At 38.4% G+C, this 20,442-nt stretch overlaps 1 protein-coding gene across 1 annotated transcript; it reads right to left on the bottom strand.

Moving 5' to 3' along the window:
- Positions 1 to 13,325: 13,325 nt before the first annotated feature.
- LOC133561262 (protein MCM10 homolog) lies at positions 13,326 to 18,224 on the bottom strand. The gene is made up of 4 exons (XM_061914623.1): positions 18,098 to 18,224; positions 15,400 to 15,545; positions 15,234 to 15,276; positions 13,326 to 13,510 (listed from the first exon to the last, which is right to left on the bottom strand). Exons 1-4 carry the CDS (start codon positions 18,155 to 18,157, stop codon positions 13,427 to 13,429), a joined length of 333 nt encoding a protein of 110 aa, XP_061770607.1. The 5' UTR covers positions 18,158 to 18,224; the 3' UTR covers positions 13,326 to 13,426.
- Positions 18,225 to 20,442: the final 2,218 nt, after the last annotated feature.

The following is a 20,442-nucleotide window of genomic DNA, read 5'->3' as shown; positions in this document are numbered from 1 at the left end:
GCTTCTCTGGGCCCGAGCTCATCTAAGATGGACTGATGCAAAGAGGAAAAGTGTTCTGTGGTCTGACGAGTCCACATTTCAAATTATATTTGGAAACTGTGGATGTAGTGTCCTCTGGACCAATGAGGAAAAGAACCATCCACATTGTTATGGGTGCAAAGTGTAAAAGCCAGCATGTGTGATGGTATGGGGGTGCATTAGTGCCCAAGGCATGGGTAACTTACACATCTGTGAAGGCACCATTAATGCTGAAAGGTACATACAGCTTTTGGAGCAACATATGTTGTCATCCAAGCAACGTTATCACGGACGCCCCTGCTTATTTCAGCAAGACAATGCCAAGTCACTTGTTACAACAGCGTGGCTTCATAGTAAAAGAGTGCGGGTACTACACTGGCCTGCCTGTAGTCCAGAAACGTCTCCCATTGAGAATGTGTGGTGCATTATGATGCCTAAAATACCACAGCGGAGACCCCGGACTGTTGAACAACTTAAGCTTTACATAAAACAAGAATGGGAAAGAATTCCACTTTCAAAGCTTCAACAATTAGTTTCCTCAGTTCCCAAACGTTTATTGAGTGTTGTTAAAAGAAAAGGTGATGTAACACAGTAGTGAACATGCCCTTTCCCAACTACTTTGGCACGTGTTGCAGCCATGAAATTCTAAGTTAATTATTATTGGCAAAAAAAATAAAGTTTATGAGTTTGAACATCAAATATGTTGTCTTTGTAGCATATTCAACTGAATATGGCTTGAAAAGGATTTGCAAATCATTGTATTCTGTTTATATTTACATCTAACACAATTTCCCAACTCATATGGAAACATGGTTTGTACCAAAGACTATAAAAATGGGAGCCATTACCTCCCTGCTTGGAGCTCAGCATCAAGGCTGTGAATTGGGAGTTGAATCACCAAAAATGATTCCCGAGCGCGGCCTCCGCTGCTGCTCACTGCTCCCCTCACTTGAGCACACACACACTTGGTGCTCCTGGGATGTCATACAGCTGCAAATCTTTTAGTGAATAAAGTCTTCTCTTCTGTCTTACTGGAAAGTCCTTAGACTATTTCCTTACTTATTATGCTTTTTTTTTACCATCCATACATACATACACTGTGTGTGTGTGTGTATATATATATATATATATATACACTCCTGTTGAACCATGCCAAAGTTTCAAATGATAAGGTTCATGCATTTTGAAAAAAAAAAACAAAACACTTTTGATGGCTCTGCACGCAGTTTGACAGTCTTTTAAATGGATGTTATATTGTTTACAGTAAGTGCTGGACTTCATTATATGGGCATGCCCTCTTTTTCTTAAAAGTGGGTTGTATAGACGTCAATATGTGCTGCACATAATTAAATATGGGCATGCCATGACCTAAAAATCACTTCAAATTCACTAGTGTTGGCATATCTGAGGTATTGTGTAGAAATAATTACAAAAGTACACTTCAGTCACTAACCATGTTACAAAAACAAATCAGTTAGAATAACATCATGGTGGATATAAAGAACATTCAAAGCCTGTATTTATTGAATCCAAAATATGAAAATTCAATGATTTGGTGAATTAGCCAACAGTTAAAATTATACATAAAAAAAAACTCAACAATGGAGAAATATAACCATAGAGAAAAATGTAACCTAAAACATTTGTAAGCACGTCCAACACTTCAAACCTTTAGTACAGGAGTATGTGGAATGGATGAATAAACAATGTACTGATATGAGAATAAACAATGTCCTGATATGAGAATAAACAATGTCCTGATATGAGAATAAACAATGTACTGATATGAGAATAAAACAATGTACTGATATGAGAATAAACAATGTCCTGATATGAGAATAAACAATGTCCTGATATGAGAATAAACAATGTACTGATATGAGAATAAACAATGATATGAGAATAAACAATGTCCTGATATGAGAATAAACAATGTACTGATATGAGAATAAACAATGTACTGATATGAGAATAAACAATGATATGAGAATAAACAATGTCCTGATATGAGAATAAACAATGTCCTGATATGAGCCACTTGAGGAAAGTATTCCAATTCAAGGGGCTCACAAATAAGAAATCTGATAAAATTTTGAAAATGAGATCATCTTATTCATGTCATTATCAAAATCATAGCTGAGAAAAACACCAGCACCCCCCGCTAACCCAAAGGGAATAAGCGGTAGAAAATGGATGGATGGATGGAAACTTATTAATTATTATGGACTTACATTTTGTACTAACTGAGAACAGGAAGTGAACAAATGTGTTAGTAATTGTATGAAAAGGAAAAGAGGCAGGATTTAATCATCTCTGCTTTTTCCTACTTTGTTTTGGGACATGTGAACAGAAAGTGCAATTTGTCACCTGTCAAGTTGTACCGAAGCATGTTCAGAATAAACCAACATCAGAAAGTTGTACCGAAGCATGTTCAGAATAAACCTACATCAGAAAGTTGTACTGATGCATGTTAGAATAAACCTACATTAGAAAGTTGTACCGAAGCATGTTCAGAATAAACCTACATTAGAAAGTTGTACCGAAGCATGTTCAGAATAAACCTACATCAGAAAGTTGTACTGAAGCATGTTCAGAATAAACCTACATCAGAAAGTTGTACCGAAGCATGTTCAGAATAAACCTACATCAGAAAGTTGTACTGAAGCATGTTCAGAATAAACCTACATTAGAAAGTTGTACCGAAGCATGTTCAGAATAAACCTACATCAGAAAGTTGTACTGAAGCATGTTCAGAATAAACCTACATCAGAAAGTTGTACCGAAGCATGTTCAGAATAAACCTACATCAGAAAGTTGTACTGAAGCATGTTCAGAATAAACCTACATCAGAAAGTTGTACCGAAGCATGTTCAGAATAAACCTACATTAGAAAGTTGTACCGAAGCATGTTCAGAATAAACCTACATCAGAAAGTTGTACCGAAGCATGTTCAGAATAAACCTACATCAGAAAGTTGTACTGAAGCATGTTCAGAATAAACCTACATTAGAAAGTTGTACCGAAGCATGTTCAGAATAAACCTACATCAGAAAGTTGTACCGAAGCATGTTCAGAATAAACCTACATCAGAAAGTTGTACCGAAGCATGTTCAGAATAAACCTACATCAGAAAGTTGTACCGAAAGCATGTTCAGAATAAACCTACATCAGAAAGTTGTACCGAAGCATGTTCAGAATAAACCTACATCAGAAAGTTGTACCGAAGCATGTTCAGAATAAACTTACATCAGAAAGTTGTACCGAAGCATGTTCAGAATAAACCTACATCAGAAAGTTGTACCGAAGCATGTTCAGAATAAACCTACATCAGAAAGTTGTACCGAAGCATGTTCAGAATAAACCTACATCAGAAAGTTGTACTGAAGCATGTTCAGAATAAACCTACATCAGAAAGTTGTACCGAAGCATGTTCAGAATAAACCCTACATTAGAAAGTTGTACCGAAGCATGTTCAGAATAAACCTACATCAGAAAGTTGTACTGAAGCATGTTCAGAATAAACCTACATCAGAAAGTTGTACCGAAGCATGTTCAGAATAAACCTACATTAGAAAGTTGTACCGAAGCATGTTCAGAATAAACCTACATCAGAAAGTTGTACCGAAGCATGTTCAGAATAAACCTACATCAGAAAGTTGTACCGAAGCATGTTCAGAATAAACCTACATCAGAAAGTTGTACCGAAGCATGTTCAGAATAAACCTACATCAGAAAGTTGTACCGAAGCATGTTCAGAATAAACCTACATTAGAAAGTTGTACCGAAGCATGTTCAGAATAAACCTACATCAGAAAGTTGTACTGAAGCATGTTCAGAATAAACCTACATCAGAAAGTTGTACCGAAGCATGTTCAGAATAAACCTACATTAGAAAGTTGTACCGAAGCATGTTCAGAATAAACCTACATCAGAAAGTTGTACCGAAGCATGTTCAGAATAAACCTACATCAGAAAGTTGTACCGAAGCATGTCAGAATAAACCTACATCAGAAAGTTGTACCGAAGCATGTTCAGAATAAACCTACATCAGAAAGTTGTACCGAAGCATGTTCAGAATAAACCTACATTAGAAAGTTGTACCGAAGCATGTTCAGAATAAACCTACATCAGAAAGTTGTACTGAAGCATGTTCAGAATAAACCTACATCAGAAAGTTGTACCGAAGCATGTTCAGAATAAACCTACATTAGAAAGTTGTACCGAAGCATGTTCAGAATAAACCTACATCAGAAAGTTGTACTGAAGCATGTTCAGAATAAACCTACATCAGAAAGTTGTACCGAAGCATGTTCAGAATAAACCTACATCAGAAAGTTGTACCGAAGCATGTTCAGAATAAACCTACATCAGAAAGTTGTACCGAAGCATGTTCAGAATAAACCTACATCAGAAAGTTGTACCGAAGCATGTTCAGAATAAACCTACATCAGAAAGTTGTACCGAAGCATGTTCAGAATAAACCTACATCAGAAAGTTGTACCGAAGCATGTTCAGAATAAACCTACATCAGAAAGTTGTACCGAAGCATGTTCAGAATAAACCTACATTAGAAAGTTGTACCGAAGCATGTTCAGAATAAACCTACATCAGAAAGTTGTACCGAAGCATGTTCAGAATAAACCTACATTAGAAAGTTGTACCGAAGCAATGTTCAGAATAAACCTACATTAGAAAGTTGTACGAAGCATGTTCAGAATAAACCTACATCAGAAAGTTGTACTGAAGCATGTTCAGAATAAACCTACATCAGAAAGTTGTACCGAAGCATGTTCAGAATAAACCTACATCAGAAAGTTGTACTGAAGCATGTTCAGAATAAACCTACATTAGAAAGTTGTACCGAAGCATGTTCAGAATAAACCTACATCAGAAAGTTGTACCGAAGCATGTTCAGAATAAACCTACATTCAGAAAGTTGTACTGAAGCATGTTCAGAATAAACCTACATTAGAAAGTTGTACCGAAGCATGTTCAGAATAAACCTACATCAGAAAGTTGTACTGAAGCATGTTCAGAATAAACCTACATCAGAAAGTTGTACCGAAGCATGTTCAGAATAAACCTACATCAGAAAGTTGTACGAAGCATGTTCAGAATAAACCTACATCAGAAAGTTGTACCGAAGCATGTTCAGAATAAACTTACATCAGAAAGTTGTACCGAAGCATGTTCAGAATAAACCTACATCAGAAAGTTGTACCGAAGCATGTTCAGAATAAACCTACATCAGAAAGTTGTACCGAAGCATGTTCAGAATAAACCTACATCAGAAAGTTGTACTGAAGCATGTTCAGAATAAACCTACATCAGAAAGTTGTACCGAAGCATGTTCAGAATAAACCTACATTAGAAAGTTGTACCGAAGCATGTTCAGAATAAACCTACATCAGAAAGTTGTACTGAAGCATGTTCAGAATAAACCTACATCAGAAGTTGTACCGAAGCATGTTCAGAATAAACCTACATTAGAAAGTTGTACCGAAGCATGTTCAGAATAAACCTACATCAGAAAGTTGTACCGAAGCATGTTCAGAATAAACCTACATCAGAAAGTTGTACCGAAGCATGTTCAGAATAAACCTACATCAGAAAGTTGTACCGAAGCATGTCAGAATAAACCTACATCAGAAAGTTGTACCGAAGCATGTTCAGAATAAACCTACATTAGAAAGTTGTACCGAAGCATGTTCAGAATAAACCTACATCAGAAAGTTGTACTGAAGCATGTTCAGAATAAACCTACATCAGAAAGTTGTACCGAAGCATGTTCAGAATAAACCTACATTAGAAAGTTGTACCGAAGCATGTTCAGAATAAACCTACATCAGAAAGTTGTACCGAAGCATGTTCAGAATAAACCTACATCAGAAAGTTGTACCGAAGCATGTTCAGAATAAACCTACATCAGAAAGTTGTACCGAAGCATGTTCAGAATAAACCTACATCAGAAAGTTGTACCGAAGCATGTTCAGAATAAACCTACATTAGAAAGTTGTACCGAAGCATGTTCAGAATAAACCTACATCAGAAAGTTGTACCGAAGCATGTTCAGAATAAACCTACATCAGAAAGTTGTACCGAAGCATGTTCAGAATAAACTACATCAGAAAGTTGTACCGAAGCATGTTCAGAATAAACCTACATCAGAAAGTTGTACCGAAGCATGTTCAGAATAAACCTACATCAGAAAGTTGTACCGAAGCATGTTCAGAATAAACCTACATCAGAAAGTTGTACTGAAGCATGTTCAGAATAAACCTACATCAGAAAGTTGTACCGAAGCATGTTCAGAATAAACCTACATTAGAAAGTTGTACCGAAGCATGTTCAGAATAAACCTACATCAGAAAGTTGTACTGAAGCATGTTCAGAATAAACCTACATCAGAAAGTTGTACCGAAGCATGTTCAGAATAAACCTACATTAGAAAGTTGTACCGAAGCATGTTCAGAATAAACCTACATCAGAAAGTTGTACCGAAGCATGTTCAGAATAAACCTACATCAGAAAGTTGTACCGAAGCATGTTCAGAATAAACCTACATCAGAAAGTTGTACCGAAGCATGTTCAGAATAAACCTACATCAGAAAGTTGTACCGAAGCATGTTCAGAATAAACCTACATTAGAAAGTTGTACCGAAGCATGTTCAGAATAAACCTACATCAGAAAGTTGTACTGAAGCATGTTCAGAATAAACCTACATCAGAAAGTTGTACCGAAGCATGTTCAGAATAAACCTACATTAGAAAGTTGTACCGAAGCATGTTCAGAATAAACCTACATCAGAAAGTTGTACCGAAGCATGTTCAGAATAAACCTACATCAGAAAGTTGTACCGAAGCATGTTCAGAATAAACCTACATCAGAAAGTTGTACCGAAGCATGTTCAGAATAAACCTACATCAGAAAGTTGTACCGAAGCATGTTCAGAATAAACCTACATCAGAAAGTTGTACCGAAGCATGTTCAGAATAAACCTACATCAGAAAGTTGTACCGAAGCATGTTCAGAATAAACCTACATCAGAAAGTTGTACTGAAGCATGTTCAGAATAAACCTACATTAGAAAGTTGTACCGAAGCATGTTCAGAATAAACCTACATCAGAAAGTTGTACTGAAGCATGTTCAGAATAAACCTACATCAGAAAGTTGTACCGAAGCATGTTCAGAATAAACCTACATCAGAAAGTTGTACCGAAGCATGTTCAGAATAAACCTACATCAGAAAGTTGTACCGAAGCATGTTCAGAATAAACCTACATTAGAAAGTTGTACCGAAGCATGTTCAGAATAAACCTACATCAGAAAGTTGTACTGAAGCATGTTCAGAATAAACCTACATTAGAAAGTTGTACCGAAGCATGTTCAGAATAAACCTACATCAGAAAGTTGTACCGAAGCATGTCAGAATAAACCTACATCAGAAAGTTGTACCTGAAGCATGTTCAGAATAAACCTACATTAGAAAGTTGTACCGAAGCATGTTCAGAATAAACCTACATCAGAAAGTTGTACTGAAGCATGTTCAGAATAAACCTACATCAGAAAGTTGTACCGAAGCATGTTCAGAATAAACCTACATCAGAAAGTTGTACCGAAGCATGTTCAGAATAAACCTACATCAGAAAGTTGTACCGAAGCATGTTCAGAATAAACCTACATTAGAAAGTTGTACCGAAGCATGTTCAGAATAAACCTACATCAGAAAGTTGTACTGAAGCATGTTCAGAATAACCTACATCAGAAAGTTGTACCGAAGCATGTTCAGAATAAACCTACATCAGAAAGTTGTACCGAAGCATGTTCAGAATAAACCTACATCAGAAAGTTGTACCGAAGCATGTTCAGAATAAACCTACATCAGAAAGTTGTACCGAAGCATGTTCAGAATAAACCTACATTAGAAAGTTGTACCGAAGCATGTTCAGAATAAACCTACATTAGAAAGTTGTACCGAAGCATGTTCAGAATAAACCTACATCAGAAAGTTGTACCGAAGCATGTTCAGAATAAACCTACATCAGAAAGTTGTACTGAAGCATGTTCAGAATAAACCTACATTCAGAAAGTTGTACGAAGCATGTTCAGAATAAACCTACATCAGAAAGTTGTACCTGAAGCATGTTCAGAATAAACCTACATCAGAAAGTTGTACCGAAGCATGTTCAGAATAAACCTACATCAGAAAGTTGTACCGAAGCATGTTCAGAATAAACCTACATTAGAAAGTTGTACCGAAGCATGTTCAGAATAAACCTACATCAGAAAGTTGTACTGAAGCATGTTCAGAATAAACCTACATCAGAAAGTTGTACCGAAGCATGTTCAGAATAAACCTACATTAGAAAGTTGTACCGAAGCATGTTCAGAATAAACCTACATCAGAAAGTGTACTGAAGCATGTTCAGAATAAACCTACATTAGAAAGTTGTACCGAAGCATGTTCAGAATAAACCTACATCAGAAAGTTGTACCGAAGCATGTTCAGAATAAACCTACATTAGAAAGTTGTACCGAAGCATGTTCAGAATAAACCTACATCAGAAAGTTGTACTGAAGCATGTTCAGAATAAACCTACATCAGAAAGTTGTACCGAAGCATGTTCAGAATAAACCTACATTAGAAAGTTGTACCGAAGCATGTTCAGAATAAACCCTACATCAGAAAGTTGTACCGAAGCATGTTCAGAATAAACCTACATTAAAAAGTTGTACCGAAGCATGTTCAGAATAAACCTACATTAGAAAGTTGTACCGAAGCATGTTCAGAATAAACCTACATCAGAAAGTTGTACTGAAGCATGTTCAGAATAAACTACATCAGAAAGTTGTACCGAAGCATGTTCAGAATAAACCTACATCAGAAAGTTGTACTGAAGCATGTTCAGAATAAACCTACATTAGAAAGTTGTACCGAAGCATGTTCAGAATAAACCTACATCAGAAAGTTGTACCGAAGCATGTTCAGAATAAACCTACATCAGAAAGTTGTACGAAGCATGTTCAGAATAAACCTACATTAGAAAGTTGTACCGAAGCATGTTCAGAATAAACCTACATCAGAAAGGTTGTACCTGAAGCATGTTCAGAATAAACCTACATCAGAAAGTTGTACCGAAGCATGTTCAGAATAAACCTACATCAGAAAGTTGTACCGAAGCATGTTCAGAATAAACCTACATTAGAAAGTTGTACCGAAGCATGTTCAGAATAAACCTACATTAGAAAGTTGTACCGAAGCATGTTCAGAATAAACCTACATCAGAAAGTTGTACCGAAGCATGTTCAGAATAAACCTACATCAGAAAGTTGTACTGAAGCATGTTCAGAATAAACCTACATTAGAAAGTTGTACCGAAGCATGTTCAGAATAAACCTACATCAGAAAGTTGTACTGAAGCATGTTCAGAATAAACCTACATCAGAAAGTTGTACCGAAGCATGTTCAGAATAAACCTACATCAGAAAGTTGTACCGAAGCATGTTCAGAATAAACCTACATTAGAAAGTTGTACCGAAGCATGTTCAGAATAAACCTACATCAGAAAGTTGTACCGAAGCATGTTCAGAATAAACCTACATTAGAAAGTTGTACCGAAGCATGTTCAGAATAAACCTACATCAGAAAGTTGTACTGAAGCATGTTCAGAATAAACCTACATTAGAAAGTTGTACCGAAGCATGTTCAGAATAAACCTACATCAGAAAGTTGTACCGAAGCATGTTCAGAATAAACCTACATTAGAAAGTTGTACCGAAGCATGTTCAGAATAAACCTACATCAGAAAGTTGTACTGAAGCATGTTCAGAATAAACCTACATCAGAAAGTTGTACCGAAGCATGTTCAGAATAAACCTACATTAGAAAGTTGTACCGAAGCATGTTCAGAATAAACCTACATCAGAAAGTTGTACCGAAGCATGTTCAGAATAAACCTACATTAGAAAGTTGTACCGAAGCATGTTCAGAATAAACCTACATTAGAAAGTTGTACCGAAGCATGTTCAGAATAAACCTACATCAGAAAGTTGTACTGAAGCATGTTCAGAATAAACCTACATCAGAAAGTTGTACCGAAGCATGTTCAGAATAAACCTACATCAGAAAGTTGTACTGAAGCATGTTCAGAATAAACCTACATTAGAAAGTTGTACCGAAGCATGTTCAGAATAAACCTACATCAGAAAGTTGTACCGAAGCATGTTCAGAATAAACCTACATCAGAAAGTTGTACTGAAGCATGTTCAGAATAAACCTACATTAGAAAGTTGTACCGAAGCATGTTCAGAATAAACCTACATCAGAAAGTTGTACCGAAGCATGTTCAGAATAAACCTACATCAGAAAGTTGTACCGAAGCATGTTCAGAATAAACCTACATAAGAAAGTTGTACCGAAGCATGTTCAGAATAAACCTACATCAGAAAGTTGTACCGAAGCATGTTCAGAATAAACCTACATTAGAAAGTTGTACCGAAGCATGTTCAGAATAAACCTACATCAGAAAGTTGTACTGAAGCATGTTCAGAATAAACCTACATTAGAAAGTTGTACCGAAGCATGTTCAGAATAAACCTACATTAGAAAGTTGTACCGAAGCATGTTCAGAATAAACCTACATCAGAAAGTTGTACTGAAGCATGTTCAGAATAAACCTACATTAGAAAGTTGTACCGAAGCATGTTCAGAATAAACCTACATCAGAAAGTTGTACTGAAGCATGTTCAGAATAAACCTACATCAGAAAGTTGTACCGAAGCATGTTCAGAATAAACCTACATCAGAAAGTTGTACCGAAGCATGTTCAGAATAAACCTACATCAGAAAGTTGTACCGAAGCATGTTCAGAATAAACCTACATTAGAAAGTTGTACCGAAGCATGTTCAGAATAAACCTACATCAGAAAGTTGTACTGAAGCATGTTCAGAATAAACCTACATTAGAAAGTTGTACCGAAGCATGTTCAGAATAAACCTACATCAGAAAGTTGTACTGAAGCATGTTCAGAATAAACCTACATCAGAAAGTTGTACCGAAGCATGTTCAGAATAAACCTACATCAGAAAGTTGTACCGAAGCATGTTCAGAATAAACCTACATCAGAAAGTTGTACTGAAGCATGTTCAGAATAAACCTACATTAGAAAGTTGTACCGAAGCATGTTCAGAATAAACCTACATCAGAAAGTTGTACCGAAGCATGTTCAGAATAAACCTACATTAGAAAGTTGTACCGAAGCATGTTCAGAATAAACCTACATCAGAAAGTTGTACTGAAGCATGTTCAGAATAAACCTACATTAGAAAGTTGTACCGAAGCATGTTCAGAATAAACCTACATCAGAAAGTTGTACCGAAGCATGTTCAGAATAAACCTACATTAGAAAGTTGTACCGAAGCATGTTCAGAATAAACCTACATCAGAAAGTTGTACTGAAGCATGTTCAGAATAAACCTACATTAGAAAGTTGTACCGAAGCATGTTCAGAATAAACCTACATTAGAAAGTTGTACCGAAGCATGTTCAGAATAAACCTACATTAGAAAGTTGTACTGAAGCATGTTCAGAATAAACCTACATTAGAAAGTTGTACCGAAGCATGTTCAGAATAAACCTACATCAGAAAGTTGTACCGAAGCATGTTCAGAATAAACCTACATTAGAAAGTTGTACCGAAGCATGTTCAGAATAAACCTATATTAGAAAGTTGTACCGAAGCATGTTCAGAATAAACCTACATCAGAAAGTTGTACTGAAGCATGTTCAGAATAAACCTACATTAGAAAGTTGTACCGAAGCATGTTCAGAATAAACCTACATCAGAAAGTTGTACTGAAGCATGTTCAGAATAAACCTACATTAGAAAGTTGTACCGAAGCATGTTCAGAATAAACCTACATTAGAAAGTTGTACCGAAGCATGTTCAGAATAAACCTACATTAGAAAGTTGTACCGAAGCATGTTCAGAATAAACCTACATTAGAAAGTTGTACCGAAGCATGTTCAGAATAAACCTACATTAGAAAGTTGTACCGAAGCATGTTCAGAATAAACCTACATCAGAAAGTTGTACCGAAGCATGTTCAGAATAAACCTACATTAGAAAGTTGTACCGAAGCATGTTCAGAATAAACCTACATTAGAAAGTTGTACCGAAGCATGTTCAGAATAAACCTACATTAGAAAGTTGTACCGAAGCATGTTCAGAATAAACCTACATCAGAAAGTTGTACCGAAGCATGTTCAGAATAAACCTACATTAGAAAGTTGTACCGAAGCATGTTCAGAATAAACCTATATTAGAAAGTTGTACCGAAGCATGTTCAGAATAAACCTACATTAGAAAGGTCAGTACTTACCAAACGTACTGTCAGGGACTGTTGTTGGAGCCCAGGATGCAGAGATGGCAGGTGCAGCGCAGGAAAACATGACTCTAATGTCAAAAGGGAAATAGTGCAACTGGTAAGTGGACATGCAAGGAGAACAGAAAGCAGGATACAATCATGGAGCCCTGCCTGATGACACCAGGTGTGCCAGGCTGCCAATCAGAGACAGGTGAGGGAAACGAGCACTCAGGGACACGTGCAGGAAGTGGAACCAAAATAAATGGAAATAAACTGAAAAATATACCAAACGCTCAGTAAGAAGCCTGGCACGTACTTATATGGGCATGCCATGTAAATGTTGGAGGACTGCTCTCTTCCCTCATTTCACCGACGTTAATACAGGCCGGACGTACTTATATGGGCATGCCATGTAAATGATTTAGGCCTGCCCCCTCCCCTGTTTTCATCCAAAATGTGGTTGCATTGATGTCAATATGTGCCAAAGGTACTTATAAGGGCATGCCCCATTTGGCTTTGGAATTTCTATTGCAGCGCGCGTGTCTGCTGACTACACTGTTAGCACGTTGAGCAAATATGTGAGAAAAATCCTGATACTTACGGAAAGTTGTCTTTTGACTCAGCTTCAGCACGGGCAAAATGAGGATGTGGGCTGGTGGAGTTGATGTAGAAAACACAGTAGGAGGAAGTGATGCAGACAGACACAGTTTTGTGTGCAGGGGATCATGCAGGAGTCCATCCATCCATCCATTTCTACCGCTTATTCCCTTTGGGGCCGCTGGAGCCTATCTCAGCTACAATGGGGCTGAAGGCGGGGTACACCCTGGACAAGTGGCCACCTCATCGCAGTCATGCAGGAGTGCAAAGGTCAAATAGAAAAGGGTATAACAATGAATGGGTCCTCAAGTGTGATGATGTCATGTCACGAAGAGAAACAGTGAATGTGTCAAGTATTACTTTAATCAAGTATAGATGTCTTTCCATGATGGGCATAAAAAAGTCACGTGCATGGAAGTTGTCCCAGCAAAAAAAAGAGTCTCTACTTAAGACTGTTGAGGAACTTGCCGTGCTCCTCTCCTCGCGGCAGGAGAAGTTCTCCACCGATTTTGGGGCCTTTTTTCTCCTGCAGGAAAGAAAAGGAGATGGATTTGCCCACATGTAAAAACAAAAATAGGAAGCAATCCAAACAAATCCAATAGAAAAGAGGCTTTGCAGGGATAATAATGCTTTGTTGTATTATCACCGTGCTTCATTGTTTCTCATTTCTATGACAGGAAACCACCGCCTTTTTTCAGAGAAATGTCTTCAAGGTGGTCCACAGCAGCAAATAAACACAAGGGTCTCCAATTCATGCTGACTCAAGAAGTATTTGTTTTTTTAACTTGGCTGCATTAGAAGTAATATGATTGGTCAAAATTTAGCAGCTTGATCTAACTCTGCATGCGCCTCAGGGTGTTGTTGACAAAGTGCTATTAATGCAGTTTGCACCTTACAACATGGCTTCTGTTGTGCATTATACTGTTCAAAAAGGACTAGCCACCTCAGGGGTGTCCAAACTTTTCCACTGAAAAATAAAGCATGTGGGGGCCATTATGATGTTTTACATTTTTAAAACCAATTTTAAACCCTTAGGGCTTCCTTCAAGTTTGGTCCCAGGTCTCAGTCATAAAATGTTTTAAAATAAGTGTATGTATATATATATATGTATATTTTTTTGTATACATATATATATATTTTTTTTCTTCTTTCAATGCTTGCATCTGTAGATCAACTTCAGATCTAGCGTTTTTTATAAAGATATACATATATATTTATAATGTATTTTTATGTCGTTTTTGTTAAAGAAAACCCCATTTTTAAAAGAAAAAAACACAATATAATCAATATTTTCCACCCCCAAAAAATGTTCAAAGTGAAATATTCAATGTGTAGTAAATGGAGCCTTAAATATGTCGAAGATTTGTAACAACATTGAAAATGGAGATCTATCTATCAAGTATTTTATTATTATTTTAATATTTTTCGTTTTGTGCCCTTTTTGTCATAGAAAGCTTTGCTGAGGTTTTTTTCTTTTACAGCAAACACACTAAATATGCAATATTTTATACCCCAAAAATGTTCAAAGTGCAATATTTCATGCAAAGTAATTAGAGCCTTATATAGGTCAATAATTCATAACATTGATTTGGATTTATTATTAATAAAAGAATGCAAAAAAATGATCAGGAATCTAAAAATGGGTCCACTCATAAGAGTGTTCAAAATAAGTCATACTTTTTTTTTTACTTTCAATACATCAACTTCAGATCTCTTTGCCTATTATAAGTTTGTATTATTATTTTTTTTGTAGGTTTTTTGTTTCATGACCTTTTTGTCATAGAAAACTTTGCTTTTAATGACAAAAAATATTTTCCCCACACAACTAATTGAAAGTGGAATATTAGATCATTGGAGCCTTGAATATGTCAATAATTCATAATAACATTGATTTTGATTCATTATTATTTTGTGAGCGATGACAGCTTTAAAGAAAAAAACAGCCTGCATTGCAGCTTTGTGTTATTAGAATCAACACTGCAACTTTTTCTCGTTACATTTCACCTGTTTGATCTTTTATTATACATTTTTTCAAATGCGCGATGGGCCGTTACTTTGGACACATCTGACCTAGCCAGAGAGCCACGTTTTCATTTTACTTAGCAATCATTTCATTATTTACATCAAAAATGTATACTGAGATCGTATTTCTGATTGGAGGCTGTCATCTTTATGTAAATAAAGGCGGGATTGTTGTTTTGGATGAGATTATATTGTTGGTGTTTAGAAGAAAATGTAAGAATGTTTACCTTCAGCATGCCATCCCGCTCCCATTTAAACAGACCACAGTTACTGTAAAGTAAGACAAAGGTGAAGTTACTGTAAAGTAAGACAAAGGTGAAGTTACTGTAAAGTAAGACAAAGGTGAGATCTTCTACTCAAGACACCTTCACAGGACACAAGAGAGCGTCCTACCTGCAGTGTTTGTGCGGCAGCCTGTCCAGGGCGATGGCTCTCTGTCCGCACGGACACTTGAAGAAACGCTTCTTAGCGTCGTGCCAGTAGAGTGGATGGTTGTCCGCCACGCAGCGGTCTGCCGCTTTGAAGTAGGTGTACTTGCACTGTAAGCAAGCAAGACCTTTAGAAGATAATGTTGCTCTTATGACTAAAATGCCACTTGCAAGACTTCCCTCAAAGTACTTGTGCGGTCAGGACATGGCGAGAGGCGTGGTCAATATGACATCATTAGCATAATTGGCAATGGGGCATTATATTTTCTTTAAAAAGGCTAAAAAAATGCTATACATTGATTTGTGTTACTATTAGGTAGTAATAACATATGTTTCTTTTATTATACAGTTTTGGTCTTTTGTATGTACTTTGCTGAGAATTTGTCCAAGTTTCTAGAGCAGGGTCGTCCAAACTGCAGCCTGCCGGCCAAATAAGACCCACTGACGTCTTCAATTTGGCTAGCTAGACGTCATGAGTTTAAAAAGGAATTTTAGCCAAGGGGAGATTTCATTTACTTTTAATAGTCAGACAGTTTTGATGCTGCTGATATGTCGTCATCTAGTGGACAACCTTCCCTAGTCATGCTACACAAAAAAAACCTAACATTTTTAAAATAAAATAAATTCCAACCAACTGAAAATGTCAACAGACATGGTCACACATAACACAACCTGCCCACTGAACTTTGTGTACATGACAAAAAAATGTTTGTGCGCCATCAAAAATTGCATAATTCCATTAATGCCATAATCATTTTGAATAAGTCATGTCAGCGGTTGCAAAGGTAGCAGACTTCAAGCATATATTTGGTCAATGGGATGTGAACATAAAAGTACATATTTGACCATTTGTTTACATTTTAGGAGATTCTGAGCTTTCCTTGCAGTCTTAGAGATTCTACTGGTGTTTAGCAAGTCTTTACTTCTGTTGCTCGGAACCAGCGAGGGCCGCAGCAAACCTGACGTCAAACTTGCTCCACTCGGATTTTCTCTTCTTGAAAGCTGTCGTTTTAATATTTGAACATTGCACATTTTGTAAATCGCTGTATATGTTGTTTATATCACAAGTACATGTCGCCTCGCAGGCCTCTTGGTTACGGCGTCACAACATCCCGCTTTTTTCAGTGGTCGAATTTTCAGTGCATCACGAGTCAGTAGTTGACAAATAATAGGCTATATATTCATTCATACATTAGATTACATGAATTTGTTTTCACGTTGAAAAAACCTTACTTTTAAGGCATGCTGCTTTAATTTTGCCATGGCGGGGCGCCACCATCAAACTCATGTCGGTACATAAGGAGGAGGGCCGCACTTTTAAGAGTCCAAAGGCTTAGGGGCCAGACATAAAAATGTGGATGTTTCGTCAATTCGTTATTTGCAAAGTAAAATCAGCGGCTTTCACGCTGCACTGTCAAAAAATTCAAACGTGTAGTTTCCAGCATGTGCAGCTCGACAGATAGTTAACAGAATTCAGTAAAAAAATCTCCAGAAGTTTTGTTGATCGGTGTTCCTTCTTTTGAATAATTATTAGTTCCTCAGTTTTATATCTTGACACATCTTCCTTTATTTAGGTTTGTAGGACTGAGAGTATAACGGCCATAGTATATATTAAATAAATATAATCTATTGTATATTTAACAGAATAAAATACAAAGTTTAGTCTTAATACATTCACACAGTATAAACTACATATGCATATGGAGATGACACATTCACACATGTGGCTCAACACAATTAAACCTAAGGTATAGCTTTATCGCCCTCTACCAGGCACATTCAGGGAAACATGTATTACACAGAAGAATACATGGAGCTACATGTATTAAATAAGATAAATACATGGAGCTACATGTATTAAAGGAGATAAATACATGGATCTACATGTATTAAACAAGATAAATACATGGATCTACATGTATTAAATAAGATAAATACATGGAGCTCCATGTATTAAATAAGATAAATACATGGAGCTACATGTATTAAAGGATATAAATACATGGATCTACATGTATTAAATAAGATAAATACATGGATCTACATGTATTAAATAAGATAAATACATGGAGCTACATGTATTAAAGGAGATAAATACATGGATCTACATGTATTAAATAAGATAAATACATGGAGCTACATGTATTAAATAAGATAAATACATGGAGCTACATGTATTAAATAAGATAAATACATGGAGCTACATGTATTAAATAAGATAAATACATGGAGCTACATGTATTAAAGGAGATAAATACATGGATCTACATGTATTAAACAAGATAAATACATGGATCTACATGTATTAAAGGAGATGACTACATGGAGCCAAAAAATAACACGACCAAGAAAACTAAAAGACATCACAAAGTTAGAAATTTCACTACATTCAGTTGTTGTTTTCTAGGCGCAGTTAAAAGTCCCATTTTGGCGATTTATTTGGATTTATTTTAGGGTCGATAGTGCCATCTTCTTCTACTCACGCTGTTGTTGTGACACAAGTGCTTCGCTGTTGCCCCCTGCGGGGTGGCGGGTGTACTGCATACATGAGCAACCTAGTGTGAATGCTTCTATCAAACCTAAGTGGGGGATGTTCGGCGGTTCTAATAAAATGCTTTGAATAGGACTGACTTGGCCATTCATTGATCAAGAAAAAAGTGTACCTCTTTGCAGCTGACAGCGCGACACTTCATCTCTCTGATGTTCCTCATTTTGTCCTCCATCTGCTCCTTCTTCACCAGAGCATCAAAGTAACGTTCTGCAGCTGATACTCAGCCTGGGTAGAAGAGACACGCTCACATCAATGTGGAACACAGAGGAGACACGCTCACATCCATGTGGAACACAGAGGAGACACGCTCACATCAATGTGGAACACAGAGGAGACACGCTCACATCCACGTGGAACACAGAGGAGACACGCTCACATCCACGTGGAACACAGAGGAGACACGCTCACATCCATGTGGAACACAGAGGAGACACGCTCACATCCACGTGGAACACAGAGGAGACACGCTCACATCCATGTGGAACACAGAGGAGACACGCTCACATCAATGTGGAACACAGAGGAGACACGCTCACATCCATGTGGAACACAGAGGAGACACGCTCACATCCATGTGGAACACAGAGGAGACACGCTCACATCCATGTGGAACACAGAGGAGACACGCTCACATCCGTGTGGAACACAGAAGAGACACACTCACATCCATGTGGAACACAGAGGAGACACGCTCACATCCATGTGGAACACAGAGGAGACACGCTCACATCCATGTGGAACACAGAGGAGACACGCTCACATCAATGTGGAACACAGAGGAGACACGCTCACATCCACGTGGAACACAGAGGAGACACGCTCACATCCACGTGGAACACAGAGGAGACACGCTCACATCCATGTGGAACACAGAGGAGACACGCTCACATCCATGTGGAACACAGAGGAGACACGCTCACATCAATGTGGAACACAGAGGAGACACGCTCACATCCATGTGGAACACAGAGGAGACACGCTCACATCCACGTGGAACACAGAGGAGACACGCTCACATCCACGTGGAACACAGAGGAGACACGCTCACATCCACGTGGAACACAGAGGAGACACGCTCACATCCATGTGGAACACAGAGGAGACACGCTCACATCCACGTGGAACACAGAGGAGACACGCTCACATCCACGTGGAACACAGAGGAGACACGCTCACATCCATGTGGAACACAGAGGAGACACGCTCACATCCATGTGGAACACAGAGGAGACACGCTCACATCCACGTGGAACACAGAGGAGACACGCTCACATCAATGTGGAACACAGAGGAGACACGCTCACATCCGTGTGGAACACAGAGGAGACACGCTCACATCCATGTGGAACACAGAGGAGACACGCTCACATCCATGTGGAACACAGAGGAGACACGCTCACATCCATGTGGAACACAGAGGAGACACGCTCACATCAATGTGGAACACAGAGGAGACACGCTCACATCATGTGGAACACAGAGGAGACACGCTCACATCCATGTGGAACACAGAGGAGACACGCTCACATCCATGTGGAACACAGAGGAGACACGCTCACATCCATGTGGAACACAGAGGAGACACGCTCACATCCATGTGGAACACAGAGGAGACACGCTCACATCCATGTGGAACACAGAGGAGACACGCTCACATCAATGTGGAACACAGAGGAGACACGCTCACATCCATGTGGAACACAGAGGAGACACGCTCACATCCATGTGGAACACAGAGGAGACACGCTCACATCCATGTGGACACAGAGGAGACACGCTCACATCCATGTGGAACACAGAGGAGACACGCTCACATCCATGTGGAACACAGAGGAGACACGCTCACATCCATGTGGAACACAGAGGAGACACGCTCACATCCATGTGGAACACAGAGGAGACACGCTCACATCAATGTGGAACACAGAGGAGACACGCTCACATCCATGTGGAACACAGAGGAGACACGCTCACATCCATGTGGAACACAGAGGAGACACGCTCACATCCATGTGGAACACAGAGGAGACACGCTCACATCCATGTGGAACACAGAGGAGACACGCTCACATCATGTGGAACACAGAGGAGACACGCTCACATCCATGTGGAACACAGAGGAGACACGCTCACATCCATGTGGAACACAGAGGAGACACGCTCACATCCATGTGGAACACAGAGGGACACGCTCACATCCATGTGGAACACAGAGGAGACACGCTCACATCATGTGGGAACACAGAGGAGACACGCTCACATCCATGTGGAACACAGAGGAGACACGCTCACATCCATGTGAACACAGAGGAGACACGCTCACATCCATGTGGAACACAGAGGAGACACGCTCACATCCATGTGGAACACAGAGGAGACACGCTCACATCCATGTGAACACAGAGGAGACACGCTCACATCCATGTGGAACACAGAGGAGACACGCTCACATCCATG

This window comes from Nerophis ophidion, linkage group LG10, assembly GCF_033978795.1.
Source record: "Nerophis ophidion isolate RoL-2023_Sa linkage group LG10, RoL_Noph_v1.0, whole genome shotgun sequence".
In the NCBI taxonomy this organism is placed as follows: Eukaryota; Metazoa; Chordata; class Actinopteri; order Syngnathiformes; family Syngnathidae; genus Nerophis; species Nerophis ophidion.
Note: the sequence above shows the minus strand (reverse complement) of the source record. Positions and strands in the feature narration are given on the sequence as shown.

What these genes read in the sequence shown, in the direction of transcription:
- LOC133561262 (XM_061914623.1), bottom strand. Translation starts at nt 18,157, where the DNA reads ATGGAGGACAAAATGAGGAACATCAGAGAGATGAAGTGTCGCGCTGTC. An exon ending in GCGCTGTCAGCTGCAAAGAG is followed by an intron (nt 15,546 to 18,097) that starts GTACACTTTTTT and finishes GCTTGCTTACAG; the next exon opens with TGCAAGTACACCTACTTCAA. An exon ending in CTGCCGCACAAACACTGCAG is followed by an intron (nt 15,277 to 15,399) that starts GTAGGACGCTCT and finishes CTTACTTTACAG; the next exon opens with TAACTGTGGTCTGTTTAAAT.